This window comes from Ambystoma mexicanum, chromosome 8, assembly GCF_040938575.1.
Source record: "Ambystoma mexicanum isolate Mex_15411 chromosome 8, UKY_AmexF1_1, whole genome shotgun sequence".
NCBI classification, from domain to species: Eukaryota; Metazoa; Chordata; class Amphibia; order Caudata; family Ambystomatidae; genus Ambystoma; species Ambystoma mexicanum.
This window is the reverse complement of record NC_090929.1, coordinates 289,492,375-289,516,049: the sequence shown is the minus strand read 5'-3', so window position 1 is coordinate 289,516,049 and position 23,675 is coordinate 289,492,375. Positions and strand designations below refer to the sequence as shown.

The 23,675-nt window shown below is 45.2% G+C and overlaps 1 protein-coding gene across 1 annotated transcript in view; it reads right to left on the bottom strand.

Annotated features, from left to right (window-relative positions):
* Window positions 1-23,675, bottom strand: part of WHRN (whirlin) — a 1,326,895-nt gene that overhangs the window by 175,829 nt on the left and 1,127,391 nt on the right. Inside the window, exon 6 of the mRNA XM_069609683.1 lies at window positions 7,658-7,870. Within this exon, the coding sequence (XP_069465784.1) occupies window positions 7,658-7,870 (213 nt within the window). The remainder of the gene's footprint in view (window positions 1-7,657; window positions 7,871-23,675) is intronic.

Below are 23,675 nucleotides of genomic sequence, written 5' to 3'. Positions count from 1 at the left end.
ATCCGATGATTGGAATAACCTTGGTAGCTTGTTGCCATTACGTTTATTAAGATGAGATCCTTAGCCAGTGGACACAGAGAGGAGTCTGAGGTGAACTCTGCTGGGGGCTGGGGAGGAGTGGTTCTTCTTAGCGGGGGGAGGGGTGGCTGGTATTCCGGAGGGAGGGGGCAGTCTAGCGCAGTGGGGGAGAGGCAAACCTCACCTGACTTTCGGGACTGCCTAGCCGAAACTTTCATCGCATTGGTGAGTTTGGGAGCTCCCTGACTTCCAATCGAATGTTAAGCCTTGATACTTGTTCGGTGGGGGCTGGAGGGGGGAATCTTATGCTGTTTTCGTTTATGCTGCTGTTAGAGAGGGGAAAGGGGGGCTCAGTATCACTTGATCTAATTATTGAGTGCTGCCCTAGTGGAGGCAGACGTTGGTGGCCTGGCCAGATGGCATCCTTCAGGCTGCGGGAAGTCCAGGCATTCGGGGGGCATGGGGTTTGAGTTGGGGAGTTGTATGCTGTTATGTTGGGGGTACGATTGTTGGAAAAAACCAGACAGGAGTTTGAATCCATTGAGAACCATTTTTTATTGAAAACCTTTAGATGTGCTGACCCTGGAGACAAACTCGGGGTATATCACCCCGGTTGCAGGGCCTTGCAAGGATGATTGTCCACCTAATGGCTGATAATCTCATTTCGCTGACTTTGGGTTTGCTAAATGTCCGGGGACTGAACTCCCTGAATAAAAGATCCCTGGTGATGAAGGAGTTTAATAGGCTGAAACTACACTTTTTGTTCCTGCAGGAAACTCACTGGGCAACGGGGAGGGTGATGGCTCTCAGATCCAGGTCTGTTCAAGAGGTCTTCCAGGCTTCTGCCCCGACCAAGAGAAGAGGGGTTGCGATTATGGTCTCCCCCAAGGCTCATTTCATTTCGAGAGCTCATCGAGCAGACCCAAATTGTCGGTTTGTGATGGTGAAGGGGGAGATTAGGGGGAGGAAAGTAACCCTAGTGTCCATTTATGCCCCTAATGAAGCTCAGGATCAATTTTGGAATGAGACTAAAACAAAGATTATGGGTTTTGCTGAAGGGGCGTCTCCTGGTGGGGGGGGGGGATTTTAACATGGTTCTTTGCCCTGAACCTGACAAAAAGTCTCCCCGCCTGTGCACAGATCTACAGTCCCAGAGGAGAATGGCCGCATCATTGCAGGCAACGAATGAGGCGCTGGGCCTAGTAGACTACCACTCAACCCGTCATGGCCAAAATCCTCTCTTCACTTTTTTCTCCAATCCGCACTCCTCTTTTTCTAGGATTGATTATGTGTTACTTGACAGAGCTTTGAGTGAGTGTATTTCAGGGTGGAGCTAATTCCATGGGTGGACCATGACTTGGTCCGCGTTCAAGTGGGTATCTCCCCGGGTCACCCTATGTCCTCAAGGTGGACCTGCAATGATCTTTTGCTGAAAGACAGGGTGACCGGCCAGACCCTCCTAGCGAATATTAAGGAATTCTTCGAGCTTAATGATAATGGAGCAGTTGGGGAGGCGGGTGTATGGGAGGCCTTTAAGGCTAAAATTCGAGGAGTCTTGATTGGGTTGGAGGCAACAAGGAAGCACATCAGAACCAGGGAGGAGAAATCTTTTAGAGACAAAATAAACAAGATACAGCCAGGGGGTAAGCTCCGATCCCAAATGCTCCCAGGTAAATTTGGCGGAACTCCAACAGCTGAAGGCGAAACCAGCCACTCTTATGGTTGGTCAAACAGAGAAAATTGTCTCTCCTCAAACAAAGATATATGGAGAAGGGGGAGAAGGCAGATAAAATCTTGGCTTGGAAACTACAGGAGTTTAGGAACAGTAGGAAGGTGGACGTGGTGTGCCTTCCTGGGGGTGAAAAATGCCTCGATGACCCAGGGATAGCAGAACAATTCTGTGCTTTCTATGAACACCTTTATACATCAGAATACACAGGGGAGGGCCCAGAGGCTGATCAGTTTCTCGCCTACATTCCGATCCCTTGCCTCCCTTCGGAAAAGGCGGAGCCCCTAGAGAGGCTCATCACGCCCCAGGAAGTATTAGATACTATTGGCTCCATGAAGGGGGGGACCACTCCTGGCGATGACAGCTTCACAGTCCATTTTTACAAGTCCTTTGGTTCCACCCTAGCCCCTTTCCTAGACAAAATTATTCAATGCAATACTTGATTCAGCGAGGCTCCCCCGTCTATGTTGTCGGCCCGCATAGTGGTTATCCCAAATTAAGGGAAGGACCCGACGAATTGTCAGTCCTATCGTCCTATTCGTTATTGAAAACTGATGTAAAGATTCTGGTGAAACTTCTCCCCTCACTTGTCCATGGCGATCAGGTTGGGTTCATCCCTTGGAGGCAGAGCTCTGCTAATATTAGGAAAACCCTAGATTTGATGCACGAAGTGGGCAGCAACAGCGTACAGGCATACATGGTGTTGCTGGATTCTGAGAAGGCATTCGACTGGGTGGAGTGGTCCTATATGGGAAAGGTCCTGAAGAAGATGGGTTTAGGGGTAAGATTTTGTGGGTGGATTTCAGTGTTGTATAATGGCCCTTCACCCACGGTGTCAGTCAATGAAATGGTCTCGGCCTCGTTCCCACTTTCCTGGGGTACCCATCAGCTTTAGAACCCTTGGCTATAGCTATAAGACAGCACAAACGGATCACTGGGATTAACTGCGGTGATCTAGAATTCAAGCTATCATTATTTGCGGACGACATTCTGGTCTACATGACCAACCCAGACCAATCCCTCCCGACCCTCTTGAACCTGATCCAGTCGTTTGGGGCTTTCTCAGGCCTAAAAATGAATCTGTCAAAATCATCTCTCATGCCTATGGGGCATCTTGATGGGCTCATTGCAGGCAAGGACTTTGTGGGTGGTATTAGGGTTGAGCGTGTAGCTACGCCCTAACTCGGGGTTGTGCTTCCGAGAGACTTGGGAAGCCCTTTTTAGCTTAATTTCCCCCAGGTCCTTTCCAGGATATGTCCACATCTGAAGCGGTGGACACCTCTGACTCTCTCGTGGTTCGGACGCATGGTGTCCTTAAAGATAAATATTCTACTCCGCCTTTTGTACCTTTTTGCTGCCCTCCCAACTGTAGTGCCAGATTTATTTTTTAAAGCCCTACAGTCTATGGATTTGCGCTTTATTTGGAACGAGAAAAAACCAAGAGTCAAAATTGCCACCTCAACCCTTCCGAGGTCTCACAAGGCCTTTGGCTCCCAGACTTCCGCCAGTACTACAAGGCTGCGCAGCTAAGGGTCATGCTGGAACATATGAGGGATAAAATGCGGACCTACTGGTCGTATATAGAAGATACCCATACCCACCCCAAGAAAGTAAGAGATTTCCTGTGGGCCCCGGCTAAAGATCTCCCGGACAGGATTAGAACTCACCTGATGCTGGCAGTCTTGTGGTTCCTTTGGAAGCAAGATAAGTCCAATGTGCCCCTTTCTTCCTGGCCCTCTCCTCTGTCTTCTCTATGGGGGCCCCCCTTTGATCTGGGGAAGAGGGGTTTCAGGGAATCCCAGAGCTGGTCTGATTTGGGTCTAGAACGAGTTGCTCAGCTATTCCAGAACGGTGCCTTTATTGAACACCCCACCCTAGCAGAATCCATGGGGGACCACCCGATTACTATTTTTGACTTTCTCCGGGTAAATGGGCTTCTGACTGACCCCAAGTGGGGCGTGGGGATTGCGCGCCCTCCCAAACCCTTGGAAAGTTGGTTGGTGGAAGCTACCGCCAGAAGAGGTTCCCTATCTAAAATATACAAAAGTTTAATCACAGCTCAGCTCGAGGGCAGATAGGGATGCAAGGGGTTCTGGGAGGGGAAGTGGGGTGAAACATTGGAGGAGAGCGCCTGGCCTAGACTCTTTGGGGTGCTGCTGTCTGGTTCCCTTTATGCGGTTGCTATGGAGCACAACTTTAAAATCCTTCACACATGGCATCTCCCCCCTGAGAGATTGTCCAAAATGTTTAGAGGTACTTTCCCTCTCTGTCCTAGGGAGTGCGGCCAAAGAGGGTCTTGGTATCACTTGTGGTGGGAGTGCCCTTTAATTCAGATCTTCTGGTCAGAGCTCTTGAGCTGGATTAAAGACATAGTGGGTCTTTCGATCCGCTCGCGTTCCATTGACCTCCTGTTTGGGTTCCCCTCCCCTGCACTGGAGTCGTGTGCCTATCCCAGAGCGGTCCAGGCTATGCTGAGAGCGGGGAGGTTGGCCCTGGCCCAGAAGTGGAGAAGCAGGGTAGTTCCGTCCAGAGCCGATTGGCTGGCTAAGCTCTGCGTCATTTTCACTTACGAGACGTTAACAGCTCTGGTACACAATTCAATGAGCTCCTTTCTACAGGACTGGTCTGTTGTTCTCTTGCACGAGGACTGTGGTTCATTGAGCCTTTGAAGTCCCCGCCTTAGATGCAGCCTAGCGTATATGTCACTGGTATGTCAGTCCTAATTGCTAGTGGTGTGTAGTTATCAGTGAACCCAATCAGTCAGCTTTTTCATTTTGTAAGGTCCAATAGTTCCTGTTTCCTGTTTTGGCTTACCCAAGGCCCATTTGGGCCCGGTTAATTGTGAGCAGGGGCTGGGCTGGGGACGGGGGGGGGCGCTTTTTCTGTTTTTGTATCTTTTTATTAATGATTCATTGCCAATGGTTTTTGCTTGTTTAAGTAAAATGTTCAATAAAAATTAAGTGGAAAACCAAAAAAGAATGTGAGTCGCTGTTTAGAGTTGCCCAAGCCCTTGACATTTGGGTGTCTTTGGGCATATGATGCAGAGGATCTTCAGGTCTTTGCTATTAAGACAACCTTTCTGCTTTATCTATGCAAATTCTCTCTACTCCTATTCTTTGGAGTCTCCCTCTCCATGGGTTTGATTTGGAATCTCACTTTGAACCTTTGAAGAAGACATTTCCCAGGTGCTACCATTAAACACTTACCCAAGCACACAAATCATTGCTTTGGCTGACCTTAATTTAGGTCTTCATGACTCCAATGATGCTATTGCCTCTCTGCTTGATGACACCATCACACAACTAGGCTTCACGCAACGCATCAACAAGCCCACCCACACCAAAGGTAGAACGTTGGATTGGCTGGCCGACTCCAACTGTGACATCTCTTTACTTAACATTACACTTTGTGCCTGGGCAGACCTGGACAGACCATCATTGTATGCTCTTCACCATATCTAAAGATACTCACAATAGCACACCCACGACCACTGCACCACAAGTCTTGTCTAGAAACAAAGGTAATATAACTCTAGAGAACCTGAGATCACTTCTAAAGCCAATCACCAACCTTCCGCCCAACACCAACACTGCCCCAGCCTCCCTAGTTGACCTCTATAACGTCACCTTGGAACAAGCCCTAAACCGAATAGCACCACTAAAATTGACTGTCCATCTGAACAAATGGTTCTCCGCAGAACTAAAATCGCTACAGAATATCAAATGGATATAGGAAGCTAGCTGGTGAAAAGCCCCCTCTTCTCCCACCAAAGAAAGGTTCTCCATCGCATCCGCCACATACAAAGCTGCCATTACCAACAAAAGGAGATATTCAACACCAGAATTCAGAATGCTAAATCTGGTACTAAATAAATTTTCTCTATTTTAAGAGAATTGGAACCCCTGATGCCACCCACCAACGACTGCACTAAGGACAAAGATTGGTGTGACAACATCGAGCAAGCCTGATCTGACAAAATAGCTCTCCTGCAAACCAAGATAGAGTCTAAAAAGGCTAGCCTTGCTCCTAAAGCCCTCTCACGTAATGTGCCCAGCTCTCCTATTCCAGATTGTCCCCCTTTCCACTCCTCCCCAGTCACTGCGGACGAAGTAGTTAACATAATTGCAGGCTTCAAACCTCCCAATTGTCAAGGTGACTCATGCCCAGCTTCAGTTATCAAGGATGGAGCTAAAGATTTAGCACCCTGTATTACTACCTTGATTAACGCATCCTTCAAGAACTCCTCAATCCCTAACAACCTCAAATAAGCGTGGGTCATGCTGCTACTCAAAAAACCCAATCTAGACCCCAACATACCGACCAACTACAGACCTATTACTACTGTCCCATTTCTTTTGAAGATAATAGAGTGGCATACCTATTAATACAACAACATCTGGAACAACCTCCTAGGTCTGCGACAATCTGCCTTTAGACTCATGCAGGGACTGAAACATCCCTCCTGGACCTAACAATCCAAATGGACGAAGCTAAAGACAAGGGCAAGCTGGCCATCTTTCTCCTGTTGGATTTGTCTGCAGCCTTCGACCTGGTTGATCATCAAGTCCTGACCAAAAACCTCTCCATGGATGAAACCTTCTCTTCGAATGCCACTAACTGGATTCAATCCTTTCTCTCCAAAAGAATGAGCAGGGTCTTCGCACCTTCGGCTGTGGCTGACCCAGTCCCTATCCAATGTGGAGTCCCCCAAGGATCCTCTGTTCTCCCACGCTTTACAATATCTTTACTAAGCTCTTTTTTGATCGTCTTGACGACCTGGTTGTCACTTACACAGACTACACAGACTACACAGACGACACCCAGGTCCTCGTTACCCTTTCCGGATGCTAGGAAAAAGATACTGTAAAACTAAATGAAATTTACCTTGAAATCCTGGCGTGGGTGGCTACATATAGCCTTTGCTTAAACGACATCAAGACTGAATTGCTGATGGTCGGTTCCCAGGCCAGCCTTAACAAGCTCGACCCCGGTTACCAGTCATTCACTTATATTCATAAACGTATCTAAAGAAGTCAAAACCCTGGGTGTTTATCTTGCTGCCTCACCCTAGCGAGGGCATTGCTCCTGTCCAAACTGGATTACTGTAACACATTATTTCTCAGTTCCACCAATTACAACTTGAACAGTTCTTCAGAACAACGCCTTTAGATGCGCCCTTAACGTACAACGTACCACCAACATCTCCACCTTCAGAAATGATGCTCGATGGCTTCCAATACGTGACAGAATTAAACTAAGTACCCTTGTCATCACACACAAATCCCTTTCCCTGACAGCACTCCAATACCTCTCTGACAAATAATCAAGACAGTGCTCCACCAGACTCCACCAGACCTACAAGAGCCTCATACGTACACCAACGGAACATTCCTAAGTTTTAATTGAAAACAGCTGGTGGAACAAGCTTCCCTGTGCTAGCAGCAAAGTGCTGGAACTCGCTCCCCACAGAGCTGAATCTTCCTTTTGGTCTTTTAGAGCCAAGGTGAACGATTTGCTTTTCTCCCAGCAAAGATAATCACTCACTTCTCAGACCTGCCATTTCTGCAGTCAGGCAATCCTGCTCCAATCACTGTATATATAACATATGTGCTGTCTTTCTGCCATGACCACTCTGTTGCCTGGTCTTCATAATGTATTAATACTCATCACGTGTAACCATTCTTTCACATTGTGCTTTGCATGTGCAACCTATGTTATGCTCCAAGCTTAATGCGCCCAGATACCCCAGGGATTGGCTGTGCTATACAAAAAAAACTAAAAAAAAAACTAAACTAAACTATATTTGGAGTTTCTCGCTACATTTCTCTACCGACCAGGGTTTCATCCTGTGTTCTTTTTCTCCATGCCATCTAATTCAAAATCAATATTTCTTCAGGCACCCGTTCTTACCTTTGCATGAGTGTTGAGCAACTCAAAGAGTGCCATAACCAGAGCATCAATAGAGATGTTGTTTTCCTTGTACTCATCGAGGTAGTAGCCCATTGTGGCCCTCTCCTGCTCGTTCAGCAGATGCCGTGCTTTTTCTTCCAGCATCAACCGGCTCTGGTTTACCATGCTGCTGAGAGTCACCTGGGACCCAGCCAGGCCACGATAAAACACAGGCTAAAACAGAAGAAACAACAACATATAGTTTATCAACAACAATGACATAAGGCACACAGGGTTGTTCAGAAAGAAGAAAACATTGACAAATGTTTCTTATGGGAAGAAATGTCAAAAAAGACCAAAATGATTACGTTAAACTAAGAGCTTTGTAGCATAGATCTATTGAGGTTATATGTTGAAAGGTTCATATCTGAATTCTTCATGGTCTAAGCCTATGTAATGTGCTGAGGCTATACATGTTCCCTTTTATGACTCAATAAACTAAAGATGTATTAAATAAATAATATTTTTGTATTGTGGTTTCATCATAACAAATTGGAAAGTGGTAACTTTACTTTGTGATTAGTTTCATTGTGGAAGGGAAACAGGTATATTATTATTATTGTTGTTATGGGTTTTCTTTAAGCTGTGCCAGTTCACCCCAATAGTGGCCTCAAAGTAAGTAAACCACATCCAAGTTAAGGAGCAGTCTGTCCCACACCAGGGATGGCCGAGGCTTAATCTGCTGGAAATCATTGACCCGAAAATTAGTGTGTATTAAAGAGAAAAATACCAGATTGTGTTTTGGCTGTAAAGGGGTGTGAATAATTAAAAATGTCAAAATAATGATAAGAGAAGAAAAATAAACATAGTGAGCTCTATATGTAGGGTTTGGATGAGTGAGGAGGGTCTTGAGATGTGTTCGGGCAATCCCAAGTACTTTGTGGGCAAATTAATTTTTCCAGGTAAAGTCAAGCTAGGTTGGCTTCCCAAAGGCCTGGGTGCCAGAGTCCCATGAATATGTGTTTAATACGTAGAGAGGTAAGGCTTATGGAGAGGTCATAAATCATGGGGTGGGTTATAAGGGTTGGCAGGGAATATGAGAGAACCCCCGATTCAAATAAACACACACACAATGTGTGGGATGAAATCACGTAGAACCAAACTATGTGTTACACTTATCTAAAACCAAACATATGATAATTCAAGCCAGCCCCTGACAGCCTGAGGATACTGTGGCAGGTGGGTGTGTGAAATTCACAGTGCCACATAATGAGACAAGCAGGCAAAGCCACCCAATCTCTACAAAGCCAGTACCACCAGCCACAGGCAGACTGGGTGACCCCCCTCCTGCCTCTCCTTAAACATGGTCTTCAGTGCTTTGACAGCTAGGAGTGGTCAATAATGCAATCAATAACACAAATGCATGAGTTGTAAAATGAGAGTGCAGTGGCAATTTCAAAGCTTTATTTAATGGGAGCAAAGGGACTACCCACATTGTCTACATCCTACAGTAGGGTAGGGCTGGTGAATTTGAAATACAGGATGCAGATATCTTTAGTTGAAAGAGATTGAGGATTGCATTGCATGACTGTTCATTATGCACTGTGACAAACCAGAGGGAGCAGACCAAGCAATCTGGAACAGCCAATTCCAACTATGAGATAAACATGGAAGATGGGCTTTGTATTGAAGCTAATCCTCTGAGCAGGAACTGCGAGAGCAAGTATCCGCGTAGAACAAAGACAGACGGAGAACGGGACACCGCAAAGGGAGCTGAGGGATCCAAAGCCAGTCCAAAGCAGAAGGACCGAAAGGGAAGCTGGCCGATAGAAGCTCCAAGTGTCCCTGAACCCTGGGGAGTGCAGGGGAGAATGGAGGCTGTGGAGCGGCCACAGTTCGGAGGAAGCACACGAGTGCCGCAGAAGCCCACCAGCTGACAGCAAGTGCCCGGGAGGAGTCACAGCCTATGCGGACCATGCTCTAAGGTACATAGGATGCTGGACAGGCGCTGGGAACCGGAGAGGGCTGTGGCAAGATAAAATGGGCATGAAAAGCCAACAATAGAGGGTTTGGGACCCTGGAAACTGTGAAGAAACGTTGGTATACATTTTGCAAAAGGGTAGTACTTGGCAGGAGAATAAACTAAGTCTATCAAGAAGGAAGAGAAAAATAGAAATGGGAAGACGAATTGTGAGGCTTTGACCTGCACCCACAAGAGAGAAAATGATCATCATTGATCTTCATAGTCACTGTACCTGATAGGATAGTGAACCAGGTTGGCTGTGTGAGAAAGACCAGCGGCAGGGAGACATTGCCCCTGGGGCTGTGAACACTGTGAAAAGCCAAGAGAAGGGAGGCATTCTCTTGGCAGTACAAAGAGCTGGAAGAGAACCAGGAGAAGGAAATCATACCCCCTGGTGTGTTTGTGACCATTGTGAGAAGCCAAGGGAGGGGAGTCGTTCTCTAGGCATTGCGAGAAGCCTGAGAGAGAACCAGGGGAAGGGAGTCATATACCCTGGTGTGTTTGTGGACCTGTGAAACACCAAGAGAAGGAAGGCATTCTCTTGGCAACGCAAAGAGCTGGTAGAGAACCAGGGGAAGGGAGCCGTACCCGCTGGTGTGCTTGTGAGCAATACCCCCTGGTATGGTTGTGGAACTGTGAAAAGCAAAGAGAAGGGAGGCATTCTCTTGGCATTTTGAGAAGCCTAAGAATACCAGGGTGAGGGAGTCATTCTCCCTGGTATTTGTGAACATTGTAAAGAGCCAGAGGAAGACTAAAGAAGGGAGCCATTCTCTTGGTATCAAGGTGTACACAGCTTGGAACTTGGAACTGTGTTTATTTTTCCTAAGAGAAGAATTGCAACCAGGGGAAGGGACACATTCCCCTTACTTGTGAACTGTGTTCATCCAGAAGAAGAGAGTCATTCTTCAAAACTCAGAACAGACTGGTGCAATTTAATTAATTGATAAGGATAAGGGATAGAAGTAAGATTTGGACACAGGGCAGTGGACTTTTTAGTTACAGACATTCTGACAATTCCTTAGTTTTTGTTGAGGTGGGAAACCCCTTTTAAAGTTAGGGATAGTTAGATTTCCTCCTTTCATTTTACAATAAAAGTGCGTAGCAATCAACATGCCACCTTTGTGTGAATCTCTTACTTCTGCACCCTTACAGCACAGTGTTATTCTTGAGAAGTGAAATACATGGTGGTATTTCAGGCACTGCACATAACTCGTTAAAGAGACCATCACATACCATATATATGTAGGCAGTTTCACCTGTGTTCCCTTATATTTTCAGATTGTTTCTCTATTTTTGGATGGGATGAAATTCCAGCACTGTCAAACAGTTCATGCTTATGTCCTGTGATTGGGCTTGATGTGAGAGTTGCAAGTGTTAGTGTGTTACTGCGATTCAGAGATATACAAATGTCGCTTGTCCTGAAAGTATAACCGCTGGAAATGGCTATGACTTTAAAGGTAGGGATTTTTCTTGATACATTTTCTGAAACTGCTTCCTAAACATACATTCTAAAGGTAATGCAGGTAAGGGAAGGAGGGCAAATGGGTGTGGTGGGTGCTCCCTCCAAACCGCACCAATATCTATGTTAAACTGACTGGGCATTTTAGATAAGGAATACAGTCACATGATCTGGTTTTAGTGACCACATGTAAACGCTTGACTTGCAGGAGAGGCTGGAATTGCTTTTATCTATGCGTTGCAACTTCCGATTTTTACTATGAAGGTTGGGTAGAAATCACAACCAAGCGTGGTGAGGGAGCCTGGCCCCACCCAGAGTAGCACCACCTAAGAATTATTTTAAATGTTTGACTCCAACGAGTGGGACGGCTTGCTTTAGCATTATCAACAATATCTAACTCTTATCGCAAAAGGACGCTCCAATCTACTTATTTGATAATCTATAGATAAAACCCCATTTGGGAAATGCAGAGAAATACCCATTTGCCTTGAAAAAGACTTTTAAGCCGAAACACGTGTTGGCTGTTCCGGCAACCTAATACCAGACAATAAACTGGAATACTAATCAGTTGAAGACTTTGAGATACTTTATATCTGGACTATTATCACGAACTGTATTAGCCAAACGCGCAGCACAAGTGGTTTTTCCCCTTAGACTAGTATACGTAGTGGTATCAGGGTTAACCACATACTACTCACCATGCAGCAGGCACACAATACTTTTTTCTCCCCATCGCAATAGGAAACAGTTCATCCCTGCTTTAGGTTTCTTACTAAACGTGCAGAATTATCTTTGCAGCTTTATGCTTTAGGACTTATCATTCAACTTTGAAAGAATTCAACACCAGTGGTGCATCTCCTGATATTGGGTAATATCACGTCATTACCAGCAGAGCTGTTCCTGTAAATGACTTAAAGGATAGTTCCGGGACTTTTTTTTTATTGTCCCTACAGTTCGGCCATGTGTTTTTAAGCATAACTCGGTAGATCGTAGAAAACTTTCCTATGGACCTTACCCGACTTTTCGTCCATTATCGTACTCGAAATCAGCCGCCATTTTCTGATAATCCTATCATTTCCCCCCATCGCCCTGGCTCACCTGCTTTTGCGGCACTAAATCAAATCCCCCGCCCCTGAGCCTGACATCAGCAGACGCGTACCGCCCATTTCCCAACGCCAAAGCACGTTTCGTGTCAACAATCGCTGCGCTTCAGCTAATGAAGTGTCGCCATGGAAATGGCAGGACGCCTCTTTCCTCAATAAGTATAAACACACCGTTTCACAACACACAGCAGCAGATTTTCGATTCCATTACTCTCTCTGTTTTACTTTGAGTATTCTGTGACTCGTTTCTGTGCTCTGGTCAGCTACCTTCGCCGCTTCTAGGCCTTGTGAACACCTGTACCATCTCTGTAAATTATTTTACTTTCTTTACCACACAATGGCTACAATAATGCCGTATATGTACGAGCCCGAGTACACCGAGGAAGAACTACTGGAAAGGCAAGCACGCGAAAATGATGGGGATTCGGACGGCAGTTGGGAGGACCAGTCAACGGATGAAGAGCCTGGACCATGTCGCATGGACGGCGTCTCCACCTGGTGCACGTGCAATCGGTGCGAGCTAATGCCAACTGAGGAGGAGAACTGCTGCTGCCGTGAAAATTCCGGGTGCTTGGCCTACATTTCGGAAGGCGAGCCAAGTCCGCAATGCATCACCGAGCTGCCAGAGTTCAGGGAAGCCTGCCTCTCACGGACCGTGTTGAGGATGATGATGGTGCTTATGCACGAACTTCGCGGCACTGTTCGTCCGCGTAATCCGAGTAACGAGTAAGTATACTCTGGTTGTGATGTCAGTGATGCCACTACTATTTCATGGTCGTCTCCCACATATAAAATTACATCTACATATCATTCGAATGCATGTAAATTGGTTCCATATTGTGCATTTTCTAGATAGAATTTTTTTCAAAGCAGAATGACATTTTTTACCTGAATCGACAGTGATAAGAAAGTTTTGTCATTTTAATACAGTTTGCATCTTTCTTTTTCACAGGTGGTACAGGCTGGTGGCCTATCGTTGCTTCACTTGGTGGCTTCACGGGAGGCTCGGACACCGCGTTCGGAGAGTAATACCTGCCTGTGCGGTACTTGCCATTAGACAACATTTCCCCAGCGACAGTGGACAATACAGCGGATTTTCCCTGGATGTGCTGCAACCGGAACTTTACAATGTGTAATGTTTATTATTTATGTTCAATTGAAATTAAGATCTAAAATAAAACCCAACATATATTTTAACAATGGTTGTTTTGATTTTTTAAATGAATCTAGTGTGTCTCCATTGAATAGTCTTCCTGTGCCTTGTCTTGTCACACCACATGTCTCCGGCCAGCATCCTCCCTCACGCTGGCCGCCCACCTTCAATCCACATAACCGTTGAACCCATATGCAGCAGACATACATATGTTATTTTGCGGGTTGGCATCAAGCCTAGGCATCCAGGGTCTCCAGGGTGAACTGCACCCATATATTCTCCTGGGACGGTGAGGTATTTATAAACTCACCCCCCTGCCTTCCATGTACTAGATCCTGCAGCCTGCCTCTTACATGCAGTTAGATGGCCTCTCCTTGGTGAGGCCCTGCGGCAAACGAGTCTTGTCTGCACGACCACCGCCCCAATCCACCCCCCGCCCTATCAAAGGCAGTTCGCACCGGGGTACTTGTGCTGGCAAGTGGAGCTGTCAGGGAGCGATAAAGGCCAAGAGGTGCCAAAGACCATGTACACTTCAAAGTGGTCTATAGAGCATGGGTTGTTGTTCCCATGTCTACCTCCAGACCCCTTGTCTCCTGCCAAGCATCCCCCTCACGCTGGACGGCCCCCTGCAATCCACATAAGTGTGTCTCCATTCACGAGTCTTCCTGTGTCTTGTCTGCACGACCACCGCCCCAATCCACCCCCCGCCCTATCAAAGGCAGTTCGCACCGGGGTACTTGTGCTGGCAAGTGGAGCTGTCAGGGAGCGATAAAGGCCAAGAGGTGCCAAAGACCATGTACACTTCAAAGTGGTCTATAGAGCATGGGTTGTTGTTCCCATGTCTACCTCCAGACCCCGTGACTCCTGCCAAGCATCCCCCTCACGCTGGACGGCCCCCTGCAAACCACATAATGCCACGACATATACACGTCATTCATTCACAAACACACCCCTGTTTCGAATTCTTTATAACCCACTTCATATTTCTAATGAGAACTTCTTTGCGCTTTGCTAGTCAACCCGTGAAGGTGCTGGTTATCTGCTCTTCGTCTCTGTGAACTTCGGTGACCACTTCGAGGAAACTCGTCAGTTTGCAACCTGTGAACTGCTCCCTGTTCTACGACAAGAAACTACTCTGATCCCGGAATCTAACTGTTTGTTCGTCAAGGTAAGGCCATGTACCATAATCATTTTGCGTCCAATTTCTTTTCGTTCAAGACAGTACATGCAAGGAACTAGTCACATGTTCTGAGTTTAGTCAAATTATTTTTCTATATTTTTAAAGTTATTCAAATACTTATCCGCATGTGAATAACGTGTATAGTTCCAAGAACCAAAACGAACCTTGCATTGAACCTTTTATGTGTCATTTAATTTTTTAACACATTGGTATTCATAGAGAATTGTTGATCTTTACTTTTCAGAACTTTCCACAATGCCTGCCTGTTCCATTGGCGGTTGCCCTTCGAAGACCCATAATAAATCTGAAGGTACTATAATGCATGTTTTCCCTAAGACAATAGATCAGATAAGAGAATGGGTCCGATATTGCGGATATCCACCGTCTGAGCTTGAAAGTAGAGTCCTAGAAGTCTTTGCGGACAAGAGGGGTGATCGATACCACATCTGCAGCAGGCACTTTAGCTCAGACATGTACTCCACATCATTGCTAATAAAGAAGAAAACACCGCGAGCGAGGCGAAAATTGCTCTCAGCCGCTATTCCCACTCTATTCGTCCACATCCCTCCACTGGTGAGTCAAGTTTACGTATTTATCTCTCGGCCTTGCGGTAGTGTGTAGCATTAGCTAACAATAATTTCCCCATTTATGTATCCACTCAAAAGGCGGAAGATTCTCCATCCGTGTCGTTATTGCAGTCATCAGCCATTTCAAGCGCCTATCGGGTAATCTTACTTGGCTATTCTGCCAATGACTTGTTTTAGGCATGTAAATCAATAGTTTTAATTTATCGTGTAATTATTTTACCTAATGGTACACCCTTGTACTAGTCCTCTAGTCTTTGTTTTCAGTTATAATTATTGTTATCCAAAATAATGCAAGTACTGTCTTTCAGGGAGATGCTGAGGGGTCCAACGTATTGACGACAACCGTTGATGTCACTCAGATGCTCGAGGTACGTTTCCGGACAGTTCCATCGATGGAGATCATCAGATCTTGCATTCTTGTAGCATGATTGTTACACACAATGTTTCTTTCGTTTTTAGCCATTGATATGTCCTTCTGTCGTCGCCCTCCTATGTGTCTTCTTTTTTCAATATTGTGTTCATTACTAATGAAAGTCCTATGTTTCAGGGAGTCGATGGAGCATTATTCCAAGAAGAAGGGGGAGCATGCAGTTACGGGTCGGCGCAACAGCTTGCAGAAGTGTGCACCGCAGTTACATCGTCCCTTGATGTTCTTATGCATTTCGAGGTATGGATACTGACAGTTCGATCAAGCGAGATCATATGACGTGATTACATCCGCTATACTTCCTTCTTTATTAACGCAAGTACTATGTTTCAGGGAGATGACGGAGCTTCTTCTACAAGAACATCACCCCTAGTAGTTGATGCAGATTTCTGGGTGGTGACACTTCCAACGATCGAGCAAATCGAATCATATTTAGATATCCATTATTTATTTTAGACAACTGATCATTTGTGCAGGTCTATTTAGATGAGCCGTTGACGCCTGCACAAAGTGTATGTTCTTTTTAACAAAATAGAAAACCATACTAATGCAATTACTGCGTTTCAGGGAGTTACTGAAGCATCATCTTCAATAATATCATCAATGGAAGTCTATGAGGAGCCCGAGGTATGGATCTTGACAGTTCCATCTAACTAGATCAACAATGCGTGAATAATTGTCGTTTGAATGTTCTACACAAAGCGTTCATTCGTGTTTTGCTATTGAGATGTACGTGGGTATTGGTCCCCAAGTACATTTTGTGTTTTCAATATTATTATACATACTAATGAAAGTTCTATGTTTCAGGGAGTCGATGGAGCGTCAGTGCGTGATGGATGTGCTTATCATGAAAATATAGTCGTTGCAGCGCAAGAGGAAGTGGAGACATGCACACACGAGTCGGAGCAACAGCGTCCTGATGTTGAAGTTCGAGGCAAGAAAGTTTCAAAGAAAAGAAAGCAAAAGAAGGTTAGTGTCCTGGTCACTATATTATGTTGTTTTTCACTGTTAATAGTTCAATACTGTAAGTTGTGTTTAAACTGAACATCCCTTTTCCAATCTGTCCTCTAGTTGCGAGTGGGTGTACGAACTAGATCTACACAGACAGTGAAGCGAACGAGAGATGTTGCTTGTCAAACCTTTTGGCAGGGACTTGAGACTGGAGATGCATCGTACCAATGGGAAGAATATGAAGTGATTGACAACGGAGCTATACCACCACCAGCCATTGATAGTGAATGTCCTCCTGGTAGTTCGGATGCAGTCGGAGATCAATTCACAGAATCCACACCCGCAAAAACTAAGACCGCGAGAAAGTTGAAGAAATTGTTTTATTCACCCATCGCCGGAGAAGGAACAGATGTTGCAATGGAAGAGAATGAAGTGGACGACAATGAAACACCATCAATATCACTGAACATAGCGGAAGACGATATCAGAGATTCTACCTTTCATGTGAGTGACATGTCCTCAACGTTACAGGCCGAACCAGCTGGGATGCAGAGTGACAGTATAAGGAAAGAGGCCAAATTCATTGTATTCGATAGTTGTTTGATTGATATTATTATTCGGATGAAATGTGGGCATTCGGTTGGTGGGGAAGTATGTGGGGAGCCATTGATTAATGTGACTCGTGCAATTCGAGGCACTAACCTTAAAATACATGCCACCTGTACAAAATATCATCCTTTCTCATGGTCTGCACAACCCATGCTGGGGCAACTGCCAGCAGGCAATCTACTTTGTGCAGCGGCTGCACTTTTTAGTGGTTCAAGTTTTAAAAAGTTAGAGTCTTTCTTTCAGTTTGTGGGAATCCATTTCATTGCGAAAACTCAGTTCTACAAATACCAAACCAATTATCTATTTCCAGCCATTAGCGAAGCTTGGAGAATGGAAAAAATGTCTATTGATAGTACATTCGCGGGCAAACGGTTCAGGCTAGCCGGTGATGGACAGTGCGACAGCCCAGGATTTTCAGCCAAGTACTGCACCTACCACTTTCAGGACATGGAAAGTAAGAAAATTGTGAGTTCGGTGTTCGTGCAGGTGTCACAAAGTACATCCTCAGTGGCCATGGAGAAAGTTGGCTTTGTAGCATCATTGCAAGAACTACAATCGCGGGGGAATGGTGATCGACCTGATAGCCACGGACAGACACGTTTCAATTGCCAAGACAATGAGAGAAGAGTACAAAAATATAAATCACCAATTTGACGTTTGGCATCTTGCAAAAACAATCAATAAAAAAATGTCGACTGCAGGTAAAAAAAAAGATATGCAAGGTATTTCACAGTGGTCCAAGTCAATCAGCAACCATCTTTGGTGGAGCTCAAAAACATGTGGAGGGTCGTTGGAAATTCTACTGGAAAAATGGCGGTCAGTAATGCTACACTGTATCAACGTTCACCACTGGACCACAAACCAACATTTCCACAATTGTGAACATGGCCATTTGTCCACAGAGGAGGCACGGAAGAAGAAGTGGTTGATTCCTTCATCACCCACTCACAAAGCCATTGAAAAGATTGTATTTGATAAAACTATAACAAGAGATTTGAGGGGACTCACGGAATTCTGCCACACAGGAGATTTGGAGGTGTTCCACAATATGTGCCTAAAGTACAGGCCAAAACGATTGCATTTTGGCATGGAGGGCATGATAAATCGGACTCTTCTAGCGGTCTTGGCACATAACCATAATGTTGGCCGTCAACAAAGTAGGACGACTGGAACTTTAGGGACGCTTCGCTACAATAAGGCCTTCACTAAAAGAAGTAAACAATGGGTGATCAAACCAGTGTTTGAGGATATGCAATATGAGTTTATTGAGAGACTTATTGTTGATGTCCTAGATAGGCACATACATGGAGTTGTGAACGAACCTGTGCAGGGGACAACTGCATTGCCACCCAACATTGCCTCTGTTCCATGTCCACCTAAAGCAGAGCTCATTGAGAAATACACATCACGGTTTAAATGATTGTAATTTGATTGTCTGTTCTCTCGAGTCTCCTCATGTCGCAGGCCCATTGAATATGTGTAGCTATGTATTGTGTAAATAAAAGTGCTTGCTCAGTGTACATGCAATGTGTCTCTCCACCCTTGCCCCTCCCTTCGCCGTGCAGTTGTGCGAACCACCCGGGTGTCACCTGTGACTTTGCTCTGGAGTCTCCTCATGTCGCAGGCCCATTGAATATGTGTAGCTATGTATTGTGTAAATAAAAGTGATTGCTCAGTGTACATGCAATGTGTCTATCCAACCTTGTTCATTTGCGCATTAAATTAAACCAAACAGTAATATAAATAATTTTTCAAAAAATATAGAATGTCTCCGTATTTATGGTTCTCTGGGGCTGCAAATGCACGCAGACAAAATGCAAAGATGGAGTGTAAATTTCAAGTCCTGTGAGATGGCCTTACACTGAATGTAGCTAACTAGGAATGTGTGCTCGTTCAAAGTGAAGGTCAGCTGCTTTGATTTTTTGCTCGGGTGCCGGAATGGCCCACGACTCAGTATAAGGTTCTATTGTTATTTGACCTTGACAGGCCGGGACCATCCCGAAAGACTTCTTTTTGGGGGTGTGGTGCAATAATGTAAGAAACGATAATGAATAAAATTTCAGAAACGATAGCCATTTAATGTTCGTTCATTAGAAGAAATAACGTCGGCATAGAAGGAGTGGTATTTCGGGGCTGCCCTACGCACAGACACAATGGAAAATGCAAATATAATGTAAGTAACTCTTTAGATGAGTTTATACCGCAATTTAATTACTATACAGTAGCTTTAAAGACGGGTTAAGTTGTACTTGTTCGTTCTATGTGGCATATTGTTTTGTACCGCGCACTATCTTGAGGAGAACCATCTCCTTTTACGGAAGCACCTCAAAACCTTCCTCTTTGCTTCTGCTTTCTCTCTCCCTCTCCCCTGCTACAACTGGTCCACTGTCTGCGACCTCGGTCCTGGGCCCTTCCACTCTCCACCTGCACTGCCTCCCTGTCAACCCCTGCACTGGGGGACTGTCTCAGTATCCTACAGCCCCCCCTTGACGTATAATACCCAGTTGCACTGTCCTAGCTATGAAATAATTTCCCGACCTAATATATAAAATGAATAATTTTAATAAAGATCTGATGGTGAGACTAATTTCATTTTTTATGTTTTTCAAACAGGTACATCATTCATTATTGTATGTGTCACGAGTACCAGACACCGGCGGATGGCTTTTTTAACCGCCAGTTGCTTCTCCGCGTGAACAACGTTACCACCCTGACCATTTTATGGGACGATCGCCAAGTACAAGTATGCCCTTACGCGGTACTAACGGCTAGATGCAACATACAGACCGTTGTGGTGGCCTAGTGCCTCGTTGTTGGAACAGCCATGCGATTATCAGTGCGACCGAAGAGCTTATTTTATCGTAAACCAACACCCTGTGTACTGCACACGAACATCGCTTGCCTCAAGACGAACTATTTTGGATCGAGAGCAAAGAAAAATGCAAATCGCTGAATATTCTCTAAACATTTGATGTCCAATAAATGTACTTTGCCAAATGTACAATCTTGCCGTTTGCTTTTAAACCACAGTTTCATATTCCGAATTGTGGCCCTGTATTGTGAGATGATCTAAGACCCTGTGTACAGCAAAGGAACATCGCGTGCCTCAAAACGAACTTTTTGGAACGTGAGCAAATAAAAATGAAAATCGCTGAATATTCTCAAAACATTTGATGTCAAATAAATGTACTTTACCAAATTTACAATCTTGCGGTTTGATTTAAAAGTACAGTTTCATATTCCGAATTGTGGCGCGCTGTGTTGTGAGCTAATCTGTGTTGATTTCCGGGTTCTGTGTGGAGTCGCGTAGAAGACGCCTGGGCGCGTTTGCCTACGCAGCACAGTCACGTCACGGATAGAGGCGGGGAATATGAATGTTTTGATAAAGTCTGTTTCAGGGGCGGGGGATTTGATTTAGTGCCGCAAAAGCAGGTGAATTAACAAGGGGGGTCCTGGGAGTCCCTCTGCCAGACATTAGTCCTGGTTGCAAGAGACTTACCCAGAGTCTTTAGCTCACTATCTTTCACAGAGAAGAAATATCCTAAACATATCAGTCTTTGTCCTGCCCTGGGGCAGTCCAGCACCGAAATGCTAGGCAATTCTCCTCTGAACAAGAGTACCAACAGCATCCCCAGACACGTGTTTCGGTCTGGTTGGACCTCATCAGTAGGGAGGAGCTGTGCCTCTCTAAGAATAGTGAGCAAGGGGTCCACGTCTGGATTCCCCTTGTAACTTAGGGTGAGACCCAAAGTTACTTGCATATCCAAATTAACAAGGGGGGTCCTGGGAGTCCCTCTGCCAGACATTAGTCCTGGTTGCAAGAGACTTACCCAGAGTCTTTAGCTCACTATCTTTCACAGAGAAGAAATATCCTAAACATATCAGTCAGGGCGATGGGGGGAAATGATAGGATTATCAGAAAATGGCGGCTGATTTCGAGTGCGATAATGGACGAAAAGTCGGGTAAGGTCCATAGGAAAGTTTTCTACGATCTACCGAGTTATGCTTAAAAACACATGGCCGAACCGTAGGGACAATAAAAAAAAAGTCCCGGAACTATCCTTTAAAACTCAATGGTGGTTGCAGAAGCAACATCGAAGCCGCACAAAGTCTCATTTATAATAAACAGCCAGACAAGGAAACTGTAAGAATTTTTTGGGGCGCCTGACCCCTCTGCTAAAGAACAAAGCGTGCATTTGCTCATTTACCCTGCGTACGAAGCGCCTATGACTTTGGCATCTTCAGTGAGGAGGCAACCTTTGCTTGAATGAAGTGAGAAGAAAACATGCATTTTGCCCAACTTTAGCACAATGTGGAGAAGCCATGCAGCACAGATTGCAGAATATGTGCGCTGTGCACAACGCTCAACAGGAGAAAAGGGCCTGGGCATTCCTGGAGTAATTCCAGCTGCCACTGTGCACTTTTTTATTTATGTATTTATTTATTTGCATTTTTAAAGCGCTCACACAGCCCGGCGGCATCGAGGCTCTGTTACAGGTTTATTATTATTATTTTTTTTTTGTTGTTTTATTTGCATATTTATAACGCGCTTAAATACCCAGAGGTTTCTAAGCGCGGACCTGGGGATCGTGTTGTCTTGCTTCTAAGGCGAGCACGTTGCCACTGAGTTATCCTCCTGGAACTTTGACCTGTAATTCCAGTGATCAGGAATGTCAAGAGACACCATTGCTTTTAGAGGGGGTTGTTACTTAATCCCATTCAATTCCATCTATTAATAGGAGGTATTCTGTTAGCGACGGAAAGTGACTGCTAGGATTTGCTTGGTGTGACTTGCCCCCACTGTTGAATCGGTCCTGGCCGCAGTAGGTGGCCTTCCCAGAAGCAATAGCGGTCTACTGGAAGTGTTGAACTGCCATCACCATGACCTAGATACAGGAAGTCCTCCACCTGCCACTGATGAAACTTGCCACTTGCTAGAGCTCAGGCCGGGTCCCCCATAGAACGATGGCTGGCGTGCCTGTGAGAGCACCCCCATCTTGAAACATCAGTGTTCCCACCTTGGGGAAGCAGTATACCTTCCATGTGCCATCCCGTGGCAGCTCCTTTAAGAACAGTGTGGCTGGAAACCTGCCATCTGTGACAGGTCTACCACCTCAGCAACCAACACTTCAGACATTGATTGGGATGGAAGAAACGCCTCTCGTGTTATGCACGGTTTCCAGAGATTCAGCCAGTTGGACGCAGTCTTTTGATGAAGCAAGTTCTATTGCCTAGGCACTGCCCAATAAGTGAAGATTTGATAAACAGCACCTGATGCCACAGCAGAGAGCTGAAAAGGCCCCACACTCCATACAATTACTGAGGAGCGTCACAACCCATTTGACCTGAATTGGAAGTTCTGCCCCCCTACAGAAATGCTTGTGTCCTGAGGTGACCTGTCCAGAATTCTGGACAGCACAATAACCCTTTCAGTATTCTGGAGGCGTTCGTCTTGTGTCCGATTCATACTACCCCATTATCCCCACTGGCTTTGATGTAACATCAGTGCCACAAAATTCCACACAAGTCCTGGGACTACATATAGCATAGTTGTTGCTATTAGGTGGTGCTTTAGCGCCACTTATCAGTCAAAACTATCACACTGAAGTACAGATGGAAGGTAGCTGGGATGTGAGGAAGGGAACACAGCTTGTGGGTGTTGTTTCATTTTACCCACCCACTACCTTCCCCTCCACACCCAAAACACACCCACGTGGGGTCTCTTTAATCTAGCTGTAGCCAGGCTCGGACTGGCTTATAGGGCAATAGGGCCATGGCAGAACCAAAAAAGCAAAATGCTTGTGTGGGCCAGTTTTTTGGGTCAAATTGTGGCATTTTTCTGGCCAATGTGGGCCAGTTTGATGATGCAGCTAATAGTTTTGACCATTGTTGCTGAATAAATATTCTTTAAAATGTACAAATTGCATCACATTTTATCAAAAACCTCCCCCTTGGGTACTATTCAAACAGCATCACAAAAGGAATGAATACCCATTTCCAATTGTGGGCCACTTTATCTTTGGTGGCAATTTTAATAACCAGTCTGAACCTGGCTGTAGCGCATAGCAATGTTAAACTTTGTGATGTGTAGGGCCTGTCAGTGTTATTTTTGAGAAGTCTTCACAGATTTAATAACCTAATTGCTGTTATAAAACAGATCCTGGTGTCATAAAAGGGTCTTAAATACGTGTGCCTTCAGCCACTTGATTTATAAGCAATATGTGTGCCCTCACATCTGCCCTTTGCACTGAAGTCCTGTCAAAAACAAGCATTGGCAACTCTAACATGTTTGTCTTGTGTATAGGTAGTAGATAGGCATTGGCCAGACACTGGGAGCATTTGAACAGGTAGTGCCATTATGGCAGAGTCTGGCAAATGTATATCCCATGTCTACTCAAAAGCCAACATGTTAGCTTTGCCAGTACTTGTTCCTATTAACTGGCCCGCAACGTGGCACATTAGTCTCTGGCCAAGAAATTCCCTAGTTCTGATAGACGAGTGAGTTGATCATGTATTTTCTATTTAAAATTATTTTGCTAGTCATGTA